At 42.9% G+C, this 21,558-nt stretch overlaps 1 protein-coding gene across 1 annotated transcript in view; it reads right to left on the bottom strand.

The window, feature by feature from the left end:
• Window positions 1-21,558, bottom strand: part of LOC309566336 (plexin domain-containing protein 1-like) — a 463,427-nt gene that overhangs the window by 56,525 nt on the left and 385,344 nt on the right. The window contains exons 9-10 of the mRNA XM_082271449.1: window positions 2,540-2,621; window positions 987-1,047 (exon numbers count right to left, since the gene is read on the bottom strand). Coding sequence (XP_082127575.1) covers window positions 987-1,047; window positions 2,540-2,621 — 143 coding nt within the window. The remainder of the gene's footprint in view (window positions 1-986; window positions 1,048-2,539; window positions 2,622-21,558) is intronic.

Below are 21,558 nucleotides of genomic sequence, written 5' to 3'. Positions count from 1 at the left end.
TGTTGGGGGAAGGATGTTCCAATTTCTGTATAAAAGTGTGCTGTGTTCTTCCAATAAAGGTTGATGTTGTTCCTGTTTTACCCTCAACTCGGAGCTTTGTCTCGTTCTTGGGGGGATTCACTGTATGCTGTTGGAGACTGATTGCTAGGAGTGTAAGCTGATGTATGCTTTTCCTGTTCGTCTGCTAGCAGCTATTCGTGAGGTTCCAGGTTGGAGTGCTATTTTGTATCCAGTTCGGGAGTTTGGTGTTCTGCAGTAGCTGTGCCTGTCTCTCAGAAAGGGGCATATCGCCTAAACGGATTTTAACCCCTTGTCTGCTGAAACGGGCCGTTACACACACCTTGGAGATTAATAGGTACGTTTGTGTACTTACCCTGCTTGGAGATAAATAGGGACGTTTGTTTTGGGCCATGTAAAATAGTCCTCACATTTTATACTCCGCGTATAAGACGACCCCCCTATTTTTTGGAGCATGTTTTTAAGGTTAAAAAGTCGTCTTATATGCCGGCAAATACGGTATATATGTTTTTCACAGCACTACCTTTAAAGAGTTACACAGAATGAAGGGAATCCCCTAAGGGTGGGGCTTTAATGGCAACAAAAAGGTATTACTTCAACAAATACTTTTTTGGTGCCATTAAAGCCCCACCCTTATAAGATTCCCTCCATTTCATAAATCTTTTTGGGATGCGGAACCATTCTTAGGTGTGCACTGACTATATTTCATAATTTAAAGTGTTACACTGGTACTTTTATTTTCATATATTGTTTTGTTCATGGTGGCAGCAGTAAAGTCAATTGCAAAAATTTAAATACAATTAATTTTTTGACACGGTATAGAAGTTTTGCACAAAATTTACAGTTTTGTCTATAGCACAGAGTTTATACATGTACAATTCTATTTTATTACCTATTTTTGTATTGCTATACTAATATTGGTATGCATTCTTTTTTATTTATAATACAGTAATGAATCTACCACTCACTTCTTGATCACATTCATAAGTTAGCCAGTCCTGCCGGTGTCGATCAAATCCACTGGAACATCTAAAGATATAAACACACTTCAGTTAGATATTGTGACAAATAAAATATGGTTAACTTTTTTCCCTGTAGACATTAAAGTGGTTCTCTATTGGCTCCTGCTGCTGCCAGTCAAATCATGTGAGCAGAGAGCGGGAGGTGGGGCTATGGATGCAAACAGCCCAGCTCAGGAGCGAGCCCACAGATGTGCCCATATAGCAATTGGCTTGCTATGGGGGCACCATAGGTGTGCGCAGCCTATGGCATTAGGGTGTGCACCCCAAAGCTCAAACACATATGTGTGTGTGCATGTGTATATATACTGAGAATGTCCGTAGGCAGAGTTTGGTGTCAGTAGGGCAGTGGATGGTGACTGTAGTTTTTTTATTATTAATTTTTTTAAATTATTTTTTAGTTTTATTTATTTTTATTATTTTTTTTACAATATTTTTAGGGTCTAAACAGGGGGAATCTGCTCCACATAGGATGATTAGGGTGTGCCCAGGCACACCTGGCACACCCTGTGCGCATGCCTATGGGGGGCACACTCAGAAGAGAGCTTGGAGCACCAACAGGGAAACCCCCAGAAGATGAGGTATACTACTTTTATTATTAGAAAAAAAAAGTACCTTTACAAACACTTTATCTATAATAATATGCATTGATGTATAATTGACTGTATTCCCCACCTGCTGCTTGCAGGTCTTATGTACTTCAGCAATTCAAAAGGGTACAATCAAATTCAGTATGGTCACAACCAAAATTGATACATATTGCTTGTTTGATGGGATACTAAGAGATACACCTTTTATAAATGCTTGCTACGGTATTCATCTTGTGTCATTTTTGAGATGGTAATTTATTGTTTTTCTAAGTAATGTTTTATGTTTTGGCCTTGACTTTTCTTAAATTGATTAAAAAGAATTTAAACACAACCAAACACAATTCACATTTTCAAGAGGTAAGGACAGTCAAAACAACAAAGGATAGGATGCTTGAATGTGTGTGTGTGTTTTGCACTATTGTGTGTCTTTTGAAATTTTCTGGTAACCTCTGTATGATTGTAAATTCAGCCCTGAAAATGTTAATTATTAGTACTGATTATAGAGTGGGTAGTTCAACAAGACATGCACCTCAGATATTATGCAGCTGTCTTCCTTCTCCCCAATGCCACCTAATTGATTGCTTGCAAAGTCCAAAAGGAGTTCTGCAGTAAAGCAATGCCATTACTAAACAAATACTTTTGTGTGACTTATGACTAATTAAAAGATGCTATCACTTTGTTAAATCATTAAATAGCTTTTAGAAGCTTTAGTCATTAACCCATGAATATAATAAATCTAGCAATCTCCTAATGTATCCTTGTCGTTCAATTAGACAGATACTGTACATCTTCTAAATAGCAGCTTGGACAACATCACAGACACAGTAGTCAACAGGCAGCATATGTGGCTTTTCTGCTGGTTGGGGTCACTGCTTTAAAATAGTTTGATATACACAAAGGATACAAGCTTACCTTTGTAGTACATGACACCAGCTGCAGTTGAAAGAAGGAACAGAGGTCACACATTGCTCACAAGTGGACTGCTGTAAGCATGCTGAAAAGAAGAATAGTACAGTCTTACTATTGTCATCAGCCAACACTCCCTACTAGAGCCTAGCAACAATGCCCTGTGGGCTGTTTTTCCTTCCCCTTTCCCCCCTACCACTATCAGGAACAAGGAGGAAAAGTCTTGTGTCCTCTAGGGTTTGGCGAACGGTTTGGACAGAGCATGTGTTCAGGTCGAACATTGGCCCACTGAACGACCACAATGCACTGCACCGCCACACAGTATATTGGAAGCCCTGATTGGCTGAAGCAATGAAAGCTTTGCCCAATTAGGGCACATAGCACTGTCCGAGCCATGAATGAATACTGTAATGATGACTCTATCCAATCATGGCTCATTGCTCTTAGTGCCACCCCACACTATTAAACTATTCTTTCAATAGCGCCCATTTTCAATATGATATTGACATGGAGAGAGATAGAACAGGGCTCTGTTGAGTGCTGCTAGCGAGTTAGTGTGCTATAGTGTGCTATGGTGATTCTATTGTTAGATTGTCTATTGTCATTATACCTTATGATCACCACATTGCGACACTGCTTGTTAGGTACTATCATGAACAAGTAGTTCACCAAGGGCGACACATTTAGATCTGCAGGTTTCTGGATTCTTGGTGGCAAACGCTTGGTATCAGCTGTTATACACAAATGGGTCATCTGTCGCAAGCTGCGAGGAAGATTACAAAGTCAAAAGATGACAGAGCTGCCAGAAGACAGAGTAATTGCTCAACCACCTTTCACCAATGTGGGCTTAGATGTATTTGGTCCGTGGTCTGTTTTAACCCGTCGCACTAGAGGAGGCAGCGCAGACAGTAAACGATGGGCAGCCCTTTTCACTTGTTTGTCTACCCGAGCTGTACACATAGAGCTACTTGAAGCCATGTCAACATCAAGCTTTATTAAAGCCTTGAGGATATTCTTCTCAATTCATGGCCCAGCAAAACTGCTCCGTTCTGACAGAGGAACAAACTTTGTGAGAGCCTGGAAAGAACTTAACATTTGTGACAGTGAATCACAATTGCAAGACTTTCTCCAAGACAGAGGATGTACATGGGTCTTTAATCCTCCACACTTCTCACACATGGGTGGTGTCTGGGAGAGACTTATAGGTATTGCCAGGCGAATCTTGGACACCATGTTGCTACAAACCAAACCTGCTCACTTGACCCATGAGACTTTAAGCACCTTTAAGGCAGAGGTTACAGCTATTATGAATGCCAGGCCTATAGTTCCTGTATCCTCAGACCCAGATACACCCATGGTCCTTACCCCAGCAATGTTGTTAACTCAAAAGGTGAACTCTTTGTCTGCTCCATCTGGAACCATAAATACAACCCAAGTTCATGCGAAACAATGGAAGCAAGTACAATGCTTGGCAGACACCTTTTGGAAAAGATGGAAGAGAGAGTATCTGTCAAACCTGCAACGCCGTAGGAAATGGACCGAGGATCGCCCAAATGTAAAAGTGGGTGATGTTGTTCTGTTGAAGGACAGCCAAGAGAGCAGAAACGAGTGGCCTGTAGGACTTATTGTCAATGTTCTACCAAGCAGGGATGGCAAGGTTAGAAAGGTAGAGGTCAAGATTGTAAAAAATGAGACTGCCAGAATTTATCTCAGACCTATAACTGACATTATAGTTTTGATCTCAGACTAACTGGGATTTCATTTCCCTGTTTATATGTTTTTTTCTGCATAGAAGTAATTGTTTGGGTAGTGACATAATAAATTATGCCAGACAGGGAGTGTTTTTCCCATGTTGGTCATAGTAAATGTGGGCAATGTGTTGTTACAGATTATACTGCAACGTTGTTGATGTTGCTGCCATCCAGTGGTCAGAGTTAGTTATTATTTGCCAGAGCTCGACAGGAAGTATTGTTTTCTTCAGAGGGAGAGGCTGTAACCTTTAACCTGGAACTGTATTTCCTCCATTTCATAATTGACCCCCAGATCCAGCATGCAGAAGAACTCTAGATCTATTTCTGGACTAATGATGGAATTGTCTGTGAGTACCTTCACTGATGGAGTGAGGCTGCTGTATAATGTTTAATGAACTGACACATATGTCAGTTGCTTATGCTTATGTTATAGTTTTACAAAGTTATCAGAAAAAAGAATACATACAGATCTGATGTTTCCCATTTCTTGACTTCTGAATTATTGTTAAGCTGTCTGACTAGTGTTATACAACGGTTCAATAACGCGAAGCAGAACACCATGAATAATATTTACATAACCAACAAGTATATTTGCACTAGTAAATGTATTAGAACTAGGGATGGGCCAAACAACCCCATGTTCGGTTTACACCAGAACTTTCGAACATCGCAAAAGTTCGGAACAACGAACCCCATTGAAGTCTATAGGACCCGAACTGGGAAAATCAAAAGTGCCCATTCTGAAGGCTTATATGCAAGTAATTGGGCATACAGTGGTTAGGAGGGTCGAGGTACTGCCCTGGGGGACATATATCAATAAAAAAGTTTGTAAAAAAAAAAAAACTCACTTATAAATGAGCAGTGATTTACTGATGCTCAAAGTGAAAACATAAAAATGAGAAAGAACAATAAAAATGAAAAATTCCTTTAAATATAGTGCCTGGGGAGTCCCTTTAGTCTGCCTGTAAAGTGGCACATCTGTACTGTGTATAGAAGCTGCTGCAGCAACAACTGCATTTATAAAGCCAATAAAAATGAGATTTTCTCTGCAAACTTACTTTATTTTGTATACAACTGCTTGGGTAGCCAGTCTGTATGATGAGGCCACAATGTAGTGCACTGGGAAAAAGATTAGAGATTTTTTGGATAAATTCTGGTGTCTCTTCCGCAGACTTTGGATAGAAGTAACAGGTGCAGAAAAATTGATTTTTAATACATACTTACCTGTAAAATCAATTTGTCTTTGGAGACGGGCATAACATCAGAACTTCTGTGTAGGTGTATATATATACACACACACATGTATGTATATATACACATACACATGTATAGGTGTGAAAGTAGCAGAAACCTATGCTTGCGCTAATGAAATAATTAACAGGCATATGTCTCCGCTCCTATCACACCTTTATATGTGTATGTGTATAAATACATATAAGTGTGTGTGTATATATATACCCATATACAGAAGTTCAAATGTTATGCCTGCCTCCAAAGACCCCCAAAAAATGCCCAAAAAAACGCCTGCAACAACACACCTGGGCGTTTTTGTAGCAGGCGTTTTTTTGGGCATTTTTTGGGGGTCTTTGGAGGCAGGCATAACATCAGAACTTCTGTATATGGGTATATATACACACACACATATGTATTTATACACATACACATATATAGGTGTGATAGGAGCGGAGACATACAGTATGCCTGTTAATTATTTCATTAGCGCAAGCATAGGTTTCTGCTACTTTCACACCTATATATGTGTATGTGTATATATACATACATGTGTGTGTGTGTATATATACCCCTACACAGAAGTTCTGATGTTATGCTTGCCTGCAAAGATGCCCAAAAAAACGCCTGCTACAAAAACGCCCAGGTGTGTTGTTGCAGGCATTTTTTTGGGGCATTTTTTGGGGGTCTTTGGAGGCAGGCATAACATCTGAACTTCTGTAGAGGGGTATATATACACACACACTTATATGTATTTATACACATACACATATATAGGTGTGATAGGAGCGGAGACATATGCCTGTTAATTATTTCATTAGCGCAAGCATAGGTTTCTGCTACTTTCACACCTATATATGTGTATGTGTATATATACATACATGTGTGTGTGTATATATACCCCTACACAGAAGTTCAGATGTCATGCCTGCCTCCAAACACGTCCACAAAAAAGCCCTGTAAACGCCTGCAACAAAAAGCCGGGTGTAAAAGTAGCGAAGCCGCTAACCTGTTCTATATTAATTCTAATACAAACAAACTTTTTTTTCTGGTTCTGGACATGCTTTTTAGACCCCCCAGACACTAAATACAAAGAAATCTCATTTTTTTTTCAATAATTTTTTCAATAATTGGCTCTCTATCAAAAATGACAATTTTTAAGAACTTTTGTTTGTGTGATTAATAGTCCCTGGGGCATGACCCAGAACCCTAGGCTTCAAAATTGTGTTTTTTGATTACCGAAGTTCGGGTCCCATTGATTTCAATGGGGTTCTGAAATCCGGGTTTGGGTGTTCTGGTTTGGGTGTTCTGGTCGAACCGAACTTTTGAAAAGTTCGATCATCCCTAGTCACAAGCAATGTAAACATCCCTTGTGACAGCAATAGGCAGTGACAGTACTCTTTACGGAGGGATCTGTCAATCAATGTATTCAAAATGAAGAAAATGGCATTTTTGAATACTGTCACTTCATTCAATTTGGTGCCTTTAGCCGCCGAGTAACCCGGACGTGACGTCATGAACGCAGCTTCCAGGGTTACATCATCAGAGACCCAATCAAAGCTGAACCTGACTTCATTCAGGACTCCAACCAGCCGCCAGAGGTACCGGTTTGTTGCTCGGGTCTCCCGGTGGGACGGGAGACCCGGGCAGAGCTGCGGAAGGTGGCGGGGGGCGTCCCCTTCCACTCACTGGGGTAACCATCGAGTGGCTCCCAAGCCCCATCGGCCATTATCACCTGAAAGCCGACCGCCGGCTCTAAAAAATCAACCACTTCTTTCAGCTAACATAGATCTATGTGAGTTTGCGGGAAGTGGTAAACGTGCACTAACACACTGAGAAGACTGTGATTAATGGCAGGTAACACACTGAAATATACTGCGTTAAATGTGCAGTAACACACTGAAATATACTGCTTTAAATGTGCACCAACGCACTGAAATATACTATGTTAAAGACGTAGTAATGCATAGAATTATACTGCATTAAACATGCACTAGCATACTGAAATATACTGTGTTAAATGTGCAGTAACGCATTGAAATATGCTGCGTTAAACATGCATCAATACACTGAAATATACTGCGTTAAGTGCACAGTAACGTACTGATATATACTGCAGTAAATGGCACGTAACGCACTGAAATATACTGCGTTAAACCTGCAGTAACGCACAGAAATATACTGCATACTGAAATTTGGTGCATTAAACCGCACATAACACACAGAAATATACTGTGTTAAATGTGCAGTAACGTACTAAAATATACTGCGCTAAACGTGTAGTAAAGCACTGACATATACTACATTAAATGTGCAGTAACGCGCTCAAATATCCTGCAATAAAAAGCATGTAACGCACTATAATATCCTGTGATAAATGTGCATTAAGACACAGAAATATACTACGTTAAACATGCACTAATGCACCGCAATGTACTGCGTTAAACAGCACGTAATGCACAGAAATATACTGTGTTAAATGTGCAGTAACGCACTGAAATATACTGCGTTAAACGTACAGTAATGCACTGAAATGTCCTGCCTTAAATTTGCAGTGACGCACAGAAATATACTGCCTTGAACATGCACTAATGCACAGAAATATACTGCATTAAACCAAGGGTGTAGGAGCCCACACAAATCTGGGGGGGACAGCATTTTTACTCGCCAGGTATATGCTTTTTCAGTAAACTGCGAGAGAGAGAGAGTGTGTGCGTGCGTGTGCATGAATTTTTTTTAATTATTTAAAAAAAGCAAAAGAGTTTAAAGGAAGCTGCACCCAACTAAAACCCTCCCTCCCAACCACCCCCAACCCCATATCCCTGTTGCCTGTAATCTGAGCCTGCAGAGGCTGAGGAGAGGGAGGGGAGGAGTCCCGGGGGACGGAGAAGAAAAGAGAGAAAAGCTAGCGGTCTGTGTTGTCACTCCTTGCCTACAGGAACCGTGAAGCTGCACAAAGTTTTGAGCAAGCCTGCCTGCAGAGGTAGGGGGACTCCAGCAAGCCCCCCCAGAAAAGCTGCAACTCACCCATGGCCACGGAGAGAGAGAGGAAAAGACCTGGGACTAAGTGAAACCGGAAGGAGATCCCGGAGTGCTGACTACGCTGTTCGTGGTGTAGTTAACAGCACTCTCCAAGTACTAAACTGGGGGGGATTTCCCCATACCTGTCCCCCCCGCATTATTTCCTGGGGGGGGATGTGTCCCCCCCGTCCCCCCCGTTTCCTACGCCCATGCATTAAACGTTCAGTAATGCACAGAACTATACTGCATTACATGTGCACTAACGCACTGAAATGTATTGTGTTAAACATGCACCAAGACACTTTAATATACTGTGTTAAATGTGCAGTAAAGCACTGACATATACTACATTAAATGTGCAGTAACGCACTCAAATATACTGCGATAAAAAGCATGTAAATGTGCATTAACGCACAGAAATATGCTGCGTTAAAAATGCACTAATGCACCGAAATGTACTGCGTTAAACAGCACGTGATGCACAGAAATATACTGTGTTAAATGCGCAGTAACGCACTGATATATACTGCATTAAATGCCACATAACACACTTTAATATACTGTGTTAAATATGCAGTAACACACAGAAATATACTGCATTAAACATGCAGTAACACACTGGTTTTACTGCGCTAAATGTGCAATAATGCACTAAAATATACTGCGTTAAACGGTACATAACACACAGAAATATACTTCTTTAAATGTGCAGCAACACACTGAAATTTACTGCATTAAATGTGCAGTATCACACTGAAATATACTGCAATAAACAGCACGTAATGCACTGAAATATCCTGCAGTAAATGTGCAGAAATGCACAGTAATATACTGCAGTAAACGTGCAGTAACGTACTGAAATATACTGTGTTCAACAGCACGTAACACACTGAAATATACTGTGTTAAACGTGCAATAACACACAGAAATATATTGTGTTAAACCTGCAGTAACGCACTGAAATAAACTGTGGTAAACGGCATGTAACACACTGAAATCTACTGTGTTAAATGTGCAGTAACACACTGATATATACTGCGTTAAATGCCACATAACACACTTTAATATACTGCGTTAAACATGCAGTAATGCACAGCAATATACTGCGTTAAACATGCAGTAACACACTTAATTACCTGCGTTAAATGTGCACTAATGCACTGAAATATACTGCATTAAACAGCAGATAAAAACACAGAAATATACTGCTTTAAATGTGCAGTAAAGCCCTGAAATATACTGAATTAAATGTGCAGTAACGTACTGAAATATACTGCAGTAAATGTGCAGTAATGCACAGAAAAACAGTGGGTACGGAAAGTATTCAGACCCCCTTAAATTTTTCACTCTTTGTTATATTGCAGCCATTTGCTAAAATCATTTAAGTTCATTCTTCTTCCTCATGAATGTACACATAGCTCCCCATACTGACAGAAAAACACAGAATTGTTGATATTGTTGCAGATTTATTAAAAAAGAAAAACTGAAATATCACATGGTCCTAAGTATTCAGACCCTTTGCTCAGTATTTAGTAGAAGCCCCCTTTTGATCTAATACAGCCAGGAGTCTTTTTGGGAAAGATGCAACAAGTCTTTCACACCTGGATTTGGGGATCATCTGCCATTCCTCCTTGCAGATCCTCTCCAGTTCTGTCAGGTTGGATGGTAAACGTTGGTGGACAGCCATTTTTAGGTCTCTCCAGAGATGCTCAATTGGGTTTAAGTCAGGGCTCTGGCTGGGCCATTCAAGAACAGTCACGGAGTTGTTGTGAAGCCACTCCTTCATTATTTTAGCTGTGTGCTTAGGGTCATTGTCTTGTTGGAAGGTAAACCTTCGGCCCAGTCTGAGGTCCAGAGCACTCTGGAGAAGGTTTTTGTCCAGGATATCCCTGTACTTGGCCGCATTCATCTTTCCCTCGCTTGCAACCAGTCGTCCTGTCCCTGCAGCTGAAAAACACCCCCACAGCATGATGCTGCCACCACCATGCTTCACTGTTGGGTTTGTATTGGACAGGTGATGAGCAGTGCCTGGTTTTCTCCACACATACCGCTTAGAATTAAGGCCAAAAAGTTCTATTTTGGTCTCATCAGACCAGAGAATCTTATTTCTCACCATCTTGGAGTCCTTCAGGTGTTTTTAGCAAACTCCATGCGGGCTTTCATGTGTCTTACACTGAGGAGAGGCTTCTGTCGGGCCACTCTGCCATAAAGCCCCGACTGGTGGAGGGCTGCAGTGATGGTTGACTTTCTACAACTTTCTCCCATCTCCTGACTGCATCTCTGGAGCTCAGCCACAGTGATCTTTGGGTTCTTCTTTACCTCTCTCACCAAGGCTCTTCTCCCCCGATAGCTCAGTTTGGCCGGAAGGCCAGCTCTAGGAAGGGTTCTGGTCGTCCCAAACGTCTTCCATTTGAGGATAATGGAGGCCACTGTGCTCTTAGGAACCTTAAGTGCAGCAGAAATCTTTTTGTAACCTTGGCCAGATCTGTGCCTTGCCACAATTCTGTCTCTGAGCTCTTCAGGCAGTTCCTTTGACCCCATGATTCTCATTTGCTCTGACATGCATTGTGATCTGGAAGGTCTTATATAGACAGGTGTGTGGCTTTCCTAATCAAGTCCAATCAGTATAATCAAACACAGCTGGACTCAAATGAAGGTGTAGAACCATCTCAAGGATGATCAGAAGAAATGGAAAGCACCTGAGTTAAATATATGAGTGTCACAGCAAAGGGTCTGAATACTTAGGACCATGTGATATTTCAGTTTTTTTTTCTTAATAAATCTGCAACAATGTCAACAATTCTGTGTTTTTCTGTCAGTATGGGGTGCTATGTGTACATTCATGAGGAAGAAGAATGAAGTTAAATGATTTTAGCAAATGGCTGCAATATAACAAAGAGTGAAAAATTTAAGGGGGTCTGAATACTTTCCGTATCCACTGTATACTGCATTAAACATGCACTAATGCACTGAAATATACTGCCTTCAATGGCATGTAACACACTGAAATATACTGCGTTAAACATGCAGCAATTCACAGAAATATATTGCGTTAAACCTGCAGTAACGCACTGAAATAAACTACATTAAACGTGCACTAATGCACTGAAATATAGTGCGTTAAACAGCACATAACGTGCAGAAATATACTGCGTTAAACGTGCAGTAACGCACTGAAATATACTACGTTAAGGAGCACATAACTTACAGACATATACCGTATTAATGCACTTTATCATTGTATTTTTTATTACTTATTAACGGACGTTAACCACATGTTTTTGCTTCTGATTTACACTAAAATCACCATATATATGGTGGTGAACCACCTGCAATAGTACTTGTATATTTGTGCACCTCACTTGTTTATTGATTTCTGCACTTTTTGAGCACTTTGCCTTGTTTATTATTTATTGTTTGGTCATTATAACAGAAGTACCAGCGCCTAGTTTTCTTTTTTTTTTTTCACTTAGCTTTATAAAGTGGTACCACTGTGTTAACCAGTCCTTTCCAAAATCTAAAAGTTGGAGGAAATGCCGATTTCCATTTCAGGACAATCGCTTTCCATTTCAGGACAATCGATTTCCATTTCAGGACAATCGATTTCCGCGCATAAAACTGGAGAACTCCTACCAGGGTACGCACTGCCCTGGGAGCCTGTAAAGTGTCCACCAACCCCAGGAGACAAATGTTGACCATCTGAGGGACCGCGCCAGTAATTAGGTCAGACACAAAACAAGTCACCTTTTGCCAAAAGTCCCCGATCCTCGGACACCCCCAAAAAATATGGGAGAATCCCGCAGAGTCACAGAGGCATCTCCAACAAGAGGCTGAAACATTGGGGTACAGATGGTGCAGGCGCTGTGGAGTCAAATAAATCCTATGCAACAGTTTGAACTGGATCAGTTTATCTCTAGTTGCCACCATAGATCTGAACGGATCATCCCACATCTCCTCCCAGTCCTCCTCATCCAACCCCTGCCCCTCCGCACTCCATGTCGCATGCAATCCACCCAGACCAGTCTGGATAGATGGGTGAAGCATTTTGTAGACAGCGCACAGAGGTTTTCTGAGGGCGTCATCCCTAAGGAGGGCTTCCAGCTTGTCTTGCTCAAGACTAACAATGGGTATCTGAAACTGTCTGCGATGGGCATGCCGGAGCTGCAGGTATCTGAAGAAAAAGGAATTTGGTAATTGAAACTTATGTTTAAGTCTATCAAACACAAACAAAGACTCTCCCTCACTGATGTCTGCCAAGGATTTCACTCCCCTGCTTGCCCACAAAGTGGGTTTTGTTTTATTTTTAATTTTATTTTTATTTTTTTTATGTTCCATATATACTCTATTTGTATTCATGTGTAGAGGAATGTGTCACCAATGCATTACGCAATTATGAAATTCCCACTAATATCACTAGAGAAGAGTGTATTAATATGTAAAAACTTCCAGGCTATATTGTAACAAATGAGGGATGTAGTACTATGGATGAAAAGGGAGGCATTACATAAATGGAGTGTAGTTTACCTTGTGAGTTAGAACCCTTATATATGACTCTAAGTAAGGGGGGGGGGAGAATAGCAAGTTATATATAATCATCCTTGTACTTCATGCTATGTAGGGTTTGGTATAATGGAGTCCATAGTATCAACTGAAAGGAAAGGAGCACCAAGGTGGCGGCTCTAACACTTCCGGTTCACGTATTTAACATCCATGACCTGATTAGGGAAAACAACGCAATAGGAAGTGATGACAGGCATAGGAATCCATCTGCTGGGAGGAGTAGGAGGGATAAGGGTGTAGTAGGAAGGTTCACAAATATAAATAGCAGCTTATGATTGGACTCCCCAGCTTCTGAAGAGCCCAGTAGGAGGGGCAAAACGCGTCAAGCGGGGACGGCAGTCTAGTACAGCGTCCAGTGGTTGGAACGTACGGCGAACCACACTGATACTTTATACTTAATTTTATGCACTCAATTGTAAGTGTATCTGCTTTTTAATAAACATACAGTATTACACTATGGGCACCTTTTTCTTGTTTACATTTGCTGGATGAGGGCCTTATAATTGGAGGGATTTTGGAGGATTTTAACCCACTTCAGAAAGTACTCCATAAACTATACCTTATGCTTGTAGGAAAAATAAAAAAGGAAAAATAAAAATAGGTGGGACTTTAAATGAGGCGCATGATGATGTGCGCCTCCATCCCTGATCATATGAATAAAAGGGCAGAAAGGGGAAGGGGACACATTGGGACTTTTAATGAGCTGTGTCGTCATACTGTTGGGTAGCATACTGTATATATTTTTAACTGCCAAGGGCAGAAAAATATAAATGAAGCCAAATATTTATTGAAAAATCATTCATAAATAATCAACATTGGTAATGCATATTATACAAAAAGGTAAAACATCATGGTAATGAGTCATACACAAGGATTAATTACAGATTAAAAATAAAAGATATATACCATTGTTGGAGCCATGTAAAATAAAACAAAAAAACATAAAACCATAAGTCCATAAATGGTATCAAAGTCCACTGTCATGGGACTAGATATCATGAACTGATTGGGGTAGGAATAGTAATATGTGTAACACATAACATAAAAAATATATAGTGCGATTGCATCTATAGTGCTCAAAGCATTTCATGACATAATTGTCACTTCTTCAGGAGCGGTGCAATCGATGTATAGTTCAACTCAACGCAACCCAATGCATTACCAATGTTGATTGTTTATGATTGATTTTTCAATAAATATTTGGCTTCACTTATATTTTTTTGCCCTTGGCAGTTAAAAATATATATGTTATATGTTACCCAACAGTATAGCGACACACCTCATTCAAAGTCCCAAAGTGTCCCTTTCCCCTTTCTCCCCTTTTAACCTAGTGCTTGGAGATGAAGGAGGGGGATTTCTATCACATACAGTATCTCACAAAAGATGTGTACACCCCTCACATTTTGGTAAATATTTTATTATAACTTTTCAAGTGACAACACTGAAGAAATTACACTTTGCTACAATGTAAAGTAGTGCATGTACAGGTTGTATAACAGTGTAAATTTTCTGTCCCCTCAAAATAACTCAACACACAGCCATTAATGTCTAAACTGCTGGCAACAAAAGCGAGTACACCCCTAAGTGAATTAGCCATTTTTCCTCCCTGGTGTCATGTGACTCGTTAATGTTACAAGGTCTCAGGTGTGAATAGGGAGCAGGTGTATTCGATTTGGTGTTATCGCTCTCTCTCTCCTACTGGTCACTGAAAGTTCAACAAGGCACCTCATGGCAAAGAACTCTCTGAGGATCTGAAAAAAGAATTGTTGCTCTACATAAAGATGGCCTAGGCTGGCGGAAGATTGCCAAGCACTGAAACTGAGCTGCAGCACGGTGGCCAAGACCATACAGCTGTTTAACAGGACATGTTCCACTCAGAATAGGCCACGCCATGGTCGACCAAAGAAGTTGAGTGCACGTGCTCAGCATCATAAATAGAGATTATCTTTGGAAAATAGACGTATGTGTGCTGCCAGCATTGCTGCAGAGGTTGAAGGGATGGGGGGTCAGCCTGTCAGTGCTCAGACTAAACACCGCACACTGCATCAAATTGGTCTGCATGGTTGTTTTCCCAGAAAGAAACCTCTTCTAAAGATGATGCACAAGAAAGCCCGCAAAGAGTTTGCTGAAGACAAGCAGACTAAGGACATGGATTACTGGAAACATGTCCTGTGGTCTAAACAGGCCAAGATAAACTATTTAAATTCAGATGGTGTCAAGCGTGTGTGGCGGAAAAATGGATTTTTGTAAAATCTTACCGTAAAATCCTTTTCTCTTAGCTCATTGACAGACGTAGTCCTCGGTGATTCAACACCCTCGGGTTATGCTGCCCTCTACAGGAGTAGGACTAGACAGGAAAGAAAATGTTCTGGCCACACCCTAGGGGCAGTCCCAGAGGGTATATCCTCTCACTTCCTGCTCTAGCAAATCAGTTATGTCACAAAGCAGTGTTTAGAGAATTTAACCCAACCCAACTCAAAAACAGAGGGGCGGGTACTACGTCTGTCAATGAGCTAAGAAAAAAGGATTTTACGGTAAGATTTTACAAAAATCCATTTTTCTCTATCGCTCATTGACAGACGTAGTCCTCGGTGATTTAACACCCTCGGGACGTCCCAAAGCAGTACCACAAATGAGGGGTGGGAAAATGGAAATCAAATCCAATCTAGAAGGCCCAACCGGTGCCAACTAGAAGTTTACAATGCTCATCCTCAATGATGAGACTCAACAGAAATTTTTCAACAGAAAAAAACCCCCGAGGTAGACCACCGGTCTCCTCAAATTGCAGCCTGCAAAACCTTGCGGCCAAATGAGGCATCCGCCGATGCCATCACATCAATCTTATAAAATTTTGTAAAGGTATGTACCGACGACCGGGTGGCCGCCTTACATACCTGGACCACTGACGCCTGATGGCGATAGGCCCAGGAAGTACTGAGCGCTCAAGTGAAGTGCGCCCTAACAGGGAACGGAGGATTCCAACCCTTAATAGAATAAGCCTGTACCACCGTCTGACTGATCCATGTAGATATGGTCGCGGCAGACACAGGCAACCCCCTTCAAGGGCTATCCGTGATCACAAAAAGTGAGTCCGTCTTACGAAAACAAGTTCGTAGTAGTCAAGTGTATCCTTCTGAACCCCATCCAAGGAGTGTAATGCAAACTCCCAAGGATGGCTAGTCTTAGGACACGGGGAAGGTAACACAATACTTTTATTCAAATAAAAAACTCTGAAAACCACTTTAGGAAGGAAGGATGGATTCGGAAGAAGAACCACCTTATCCCTATGAACCACCAGATAGGGGAACGACAAGATAATGCGGCCAGTTCTGACACCCTGCGTGCAGAAGTAATGGCCACCAAGAAGGCCACCTTCTGGGATAATGTAAGCAAGGGAATCTCCCTAATATCTTCAAAGAGAAGTTTCTGAAGAACCGACCACACTAAATTAAGATCCCAGGCGGTAAGGGTGCGCGCACTGGCGGAGCCAGATGTCGCACCCCCTGGATGAAATTCCGCACCAAGGAATGAGTAGCCAAAGGTTTCTTGAAAGAAGATTGCTAACGCCGAAAACCTGACCCTTGATCGTGCTCAAGGATAGTTTCTGCTCAACCCCTTGTTGCAGACAGACCAAAATTCGGGTCACTGAATAGGTATGTGGGGGAAATCCAATAGATTCACACCATGCAATATAAGACTTCCATGTGCTGGAAGTCGCTTTCCTTGCTTTAACTGGAGGTAGGAATAACTGAAGCTGACACTCCCTTGTCCTTCAGTACCTGGGTCTCAATGGCCAGGCCATTAAGCCAGCGACTGTAAAGCAAGATGGAAGATCGGTCCCTGAGACCGCAAATCCTCCCTGAGAGGAAGTCTCCAAGGAGCGTCCGCTACTAGCCTCACCAAGTCGGCGTACCAGGCTCGACGAGGTCAGTCCGGAATTTCCAGAATAACTGGAATTCCCTCCACCTCTATCCTGCGAAGAAATTCCCGCAGCAACTTGAGAGGATGGAAGGCATGCCGTAGCTGATACTGCCCCCACGGGGCGATCAGCGTTTCTGCTGCGTCCGCTAGAGGATCGCGGCGCGAGCTACAAACCTCCGCACCTTCCTGTTAAGCCAAGGTGCCCACAGATCCACATACGGGATGTCCCAATGAAGGGACAGCTAGTGAAAAACCTCTGGATGAAGAGGCCATATGCGATTGGATCCGAATCGGGCTGCTCTAGAGCTGCTCGATCCAGTAAACCAGACAAAATCTGATCGCTCTCAGTTCCGATACCCTTATTGGTAATCTGGATACTATCGGAAGAAATGACTTCCCCTGGTTGAGCATCGGAGACTTCCTGGTCCGCTCGCTCAACCGGATCCGATTGTCCAGGGAATCGGAATTCTGATTCCATTAAAAAAGAATCTCCTTCAGGAGAATTCGGGTATGAGACTGGGTATACGGTACTGCCTCTAAGAAGGCCAACATCAGTCCCAGCCAATTGACGGACAGCAACATCCGAATCGTTGACTGAACCTTCTGGAGTTTCTCCGCAAGGAGAAACTCTCTTGCCCAGGATGTATCCAACCTTAGGCCCAGATAGTTCAGTCTCCTGGTGGGAACCAGGGATGATCTTTGGGAAATCGAAAAAACGCTGATGTCCTGCGATGATGGGGATATAAAGATAGGCCTCCTAAATGTCTATGGACGCCAGGAAATCCCCCTGATGCAGGGAGGCCACCACTGTACGGATGGACTCTATTTCTTCCCAAGTCCAGATTTGGACGCACCTTGCCCTCTTTCCTGGGCATTGTGAATAGGTTCGAATAGAACCCCTGAAACCGTTCAATGTTAGAAGGGAAGAATCGCACCGGTGGAAGTGATCGAAACTCGATCCTGTGTCCTCCAGAAACCGGTGAAGACATCCCCCCCACCCCAGAGATGGGTAGGGGCGCATCAGGCTGTATCTTCAGGCTTGGCTGAGCCGGACTTTTTGTTTAGCCGACCAGCGCCCTTTGAAACCCCTCTAAAGGGGCTTTGGAGGGTTTCGCCTTATCGCCCGCCCTCGCGGAACGAACAACTCTTTATGAGCAGAAAAGGAAGGTCCTCGTTAGTTACGAGGTCCTTTTATCCTAACAGTCTGTGGCAAGACAGCAGGTGGTACCGTCTATCCTATAAAGAGGAATTCCTCAAACGGATAGCACCTAGCCATGCGTTTGGAAATAACAGGGGTTCGTTTCAAAACGACCCCATTTGGGTAAAGGAAAATCCTTCGCCCTTTTGGTAGGCTAACAAGTACCAAAAAGGAATCTCAGTCTCAGCTACCTCTGCCGGTGTAACCTCAAGACTAAAGGTTTCCCGGACGGACACAACTAGTGCATCCACCACTCTTGTGCTATGGCGGAGGCAGAAACGTGCTCCTCACTGCTGAGGAGATATTACCTGAGACAACAGCCCCCTAAGAGGGACCTGCAACTGCATTGACCAGCTCCGAATCCGTATCTGAAGTATCTGATAAACAATAGGGGTAGGCGGGGGTCGCTTCTTGACCCCCGTCCCTGACAGGCCACCTCCACCCGGGATACCAAAGACTCCAAAACTGCCGATAATGCATTAAAAACAAGTGGGATACTGGAGGGTCCTGCGGCCACCTTGAGGGGATCAGGTGGGGATACCTATGCGGCAGGGTCAATGATTATACAAGACACTTGCCAGCGACAAAAAATGACAAAGTAAAAAACTTTTTTTTTTTTTTGTGTCCCCCAGTCGCAACAGCGCCCCTCAGTGTTACCTGCCTTTTTGGACCCCACAGAGAGAGAGAGAGAGACCCCAAGGCTCATCCCTGATGCACAGAAGTTTTCATCAGCTTGCTCAGTGCTTGTCTTGTTACAGACAGGAAGTCTTTGGCCCTATTTCCTGGGTAAAGGAGGCGGCTCCGCCCCTTAACATGCCTGCCGGCGCCTCCCCCTGGCTCCATGAGGTGTTTGAGTCACCTCAAACATGGCCGCCCCCATGCTGGAGACACGAGGCTATACCAAAATGGCGGCCTCGTGCGATCTACCAGACAATGGCGGCGGCCTGCACAGAATAGCGGCATGTCTGCAGAAGGATCTCGGCCTCACAACCCTTCCCCCTCATGGTGGTCAGCGTGGTCGGCGGTACCGGACCCTGGCGGGCCGTATGCGGTCCGTGGCCGTCGGGAGGCATCTGCTTAGCTGGAGGAATGATCTGGAATGCAGTATACATGTATAGACATCGCCCTGTGGCTTCTGACAGGTAGGATACCTTATACTATCACAGTAAAGTTCTAGTACTGCCACTGACTACAATCATTTTCACATTTTTACAATTAGATTGTCAGCTCCCAAACCAAGCCTCCTGGCTTCTTGTACACAAAAATCACACTCAATTAGGGGGATCTGTGACATGTTATAGGATAGAGGGGAACCCATCCTTACCATTACAGAGAGGGGCCCGCGTTCACCACAAGACCCGTCAGGGGGGAAGGGGGAACATACTACTCACCATACCGGAACCAGGCGGGCGCCAACTCCTGACAGTACCCCTCTCCACCGAGGTAGGAGGGCTGTCGACCAATACGGACGCCGTGACTCATGGTCTTTGGCGTTTCAGCGAGACGTTTAACTCGCAGGGTCAGTCCCCGTCCAGTGGAACTATGTCGCGGCCGACCCAGCGCGGAGCTATGGCCTGCACGCGCTCGTAGGCTGAACTGGGGTGAACACTGGATCTCAACATCCAGCCCGTCGCCCAGTTCAGCTTTCTTGCTTGAAGATCTCACAGGAACACTGGAGAAAAAAAGCTGTCTAAAAAATCTTTTCTAAGAAAAAATTCCTGCCAGGACCGAAGATCCCAGCAAGGTATCTAGGTCCTTACTCCTAACTAGACAGTAAAAAATGATTTGCTAGAGCAGGAAGTGAGAGGATATACCCTCTGGGACTGCCCCTAGGGTGTGGCCAGAACGTTTTCTTTCCTGTCTAGTCCTACTCCTGTAGAGGGCAGCATAACCCGAGGGTGTTGAATCACCGAGGACTACGTCTGTCAATGAGCGATAGAGAAATTAGGTGAGGAGTGCAAACACAAGTGTGTCCTGCCTACAATAAAGCATGGTGGTGGGAATGTCATGGTCTGAGGCTGCGTGAGTGCTGCTGGCACTGGGGAGCTACAGTTCATTGAGGAAACCATGAATGCCAACATGTACTGTGGCATACTGAAGCAGGGCATTACCCCCTCCCTTCAGAGACTGGGCCGCAGGGCAGTATTCCAACATGATAACGACCCCAAACACACCTCTAAGACGACCACTGCCTTGCTAAAGAAGTGGAGGGTAAAGGTGATGGACTGGCCAAGCATGTCTCTAGACCTAAACTCTATTGAGCATCCTCAAACAGAAGGCAGAGGAGCGCAAGGTCTAACATCCGCCAGCCCTGTGATGTCATCATGGAGAAGTGGAAGAGGACTCCAGTGGCAAATTGTGAATCTCTGGGGAAATCCATGCCCAAGAGGGTTAAGGCAGTGCTGTAAAAAAATGGTGGCCACACAAAATATACTGACACTTTGGGCCCAATTTGGAGTGTGTACTTTACTTTTGTTGCCAGCCGTTTAGACATTTATGGCTGTGTGTTAAGTTATTTTGAGGGGCAGCAAATGTACACTGTTATACAAGCTGTACTCTCACTACTTTACATTGTAGGAAAGTGTAATTTCTTCAGTGTTGTCACAATAAAAGATATAATAAAATATTTACAAAAATGTGAGGGGTGTACTCCTTTTTGTGAACTACTGTATGTGTTGTGCCTGAGAGCACTACATGTCCACTTGATATATATCTCTGGTGAGTGGGGATCACAGAAGGGGAGCACGGAGTGGCACCTTGTGAAGCACCAGAAGAATTAATCAGCACAGACACTTTTTTTGCACTAATGGACTTTTAACGTTATGCAACTTGCTTTTTCTGTTTGCATTTAGATTGAACCTTATTTAATACGCAGTAACACACAGAAATATACTGTGTTAAACGCGCAGTAGCGCACTGAAATATACTGCGTTAAACGTGCAGTAACACACAGAAGTATACTGTGTTAAACGCGCAGTAGCGCACTGAAATATGCTGCATTAAACGTGCAGTAACACACAGAAATATACTGCGTTAAACGTGCAGCAACACACAGAACTATACTGTATTAAACGCGCAGTAACGTATTGAATTATACTGCTTTAAACATGCACCAATGCACTGAAATATACTACATTAAACGTGCACTAATGCATTGAAATATACTGCGTTAAACATGTAGTAACGCACAGAAATAAGCTGCGGTAAACGTGCACCAATTCACTGAAATATACTGCATTAAATGGCATGTAACACACAGAAATATACTGCGTTAAATGTGCAAGAACACGCTGAAATATACTGCGTTAAACGTGCAGTAACACACAGAAATGTGATGCGTTAAA

This window comes from Pelophylax lessonae (genome assembly GCF_965119305.1).
Source record: "Pelophylax lessonae genome assembly, chromosome: 11".
Lineage (NCBI taxonomy): Eukaryota > Metazoa > Chordata > Amphibia > Anura > Ranidae > Pelophylax > Pelophylax lessonae.
Note: the sequence above shows the minus strand (reverse complement) of the source record. Positions and strands in the feature narration are given on the sequence as shown.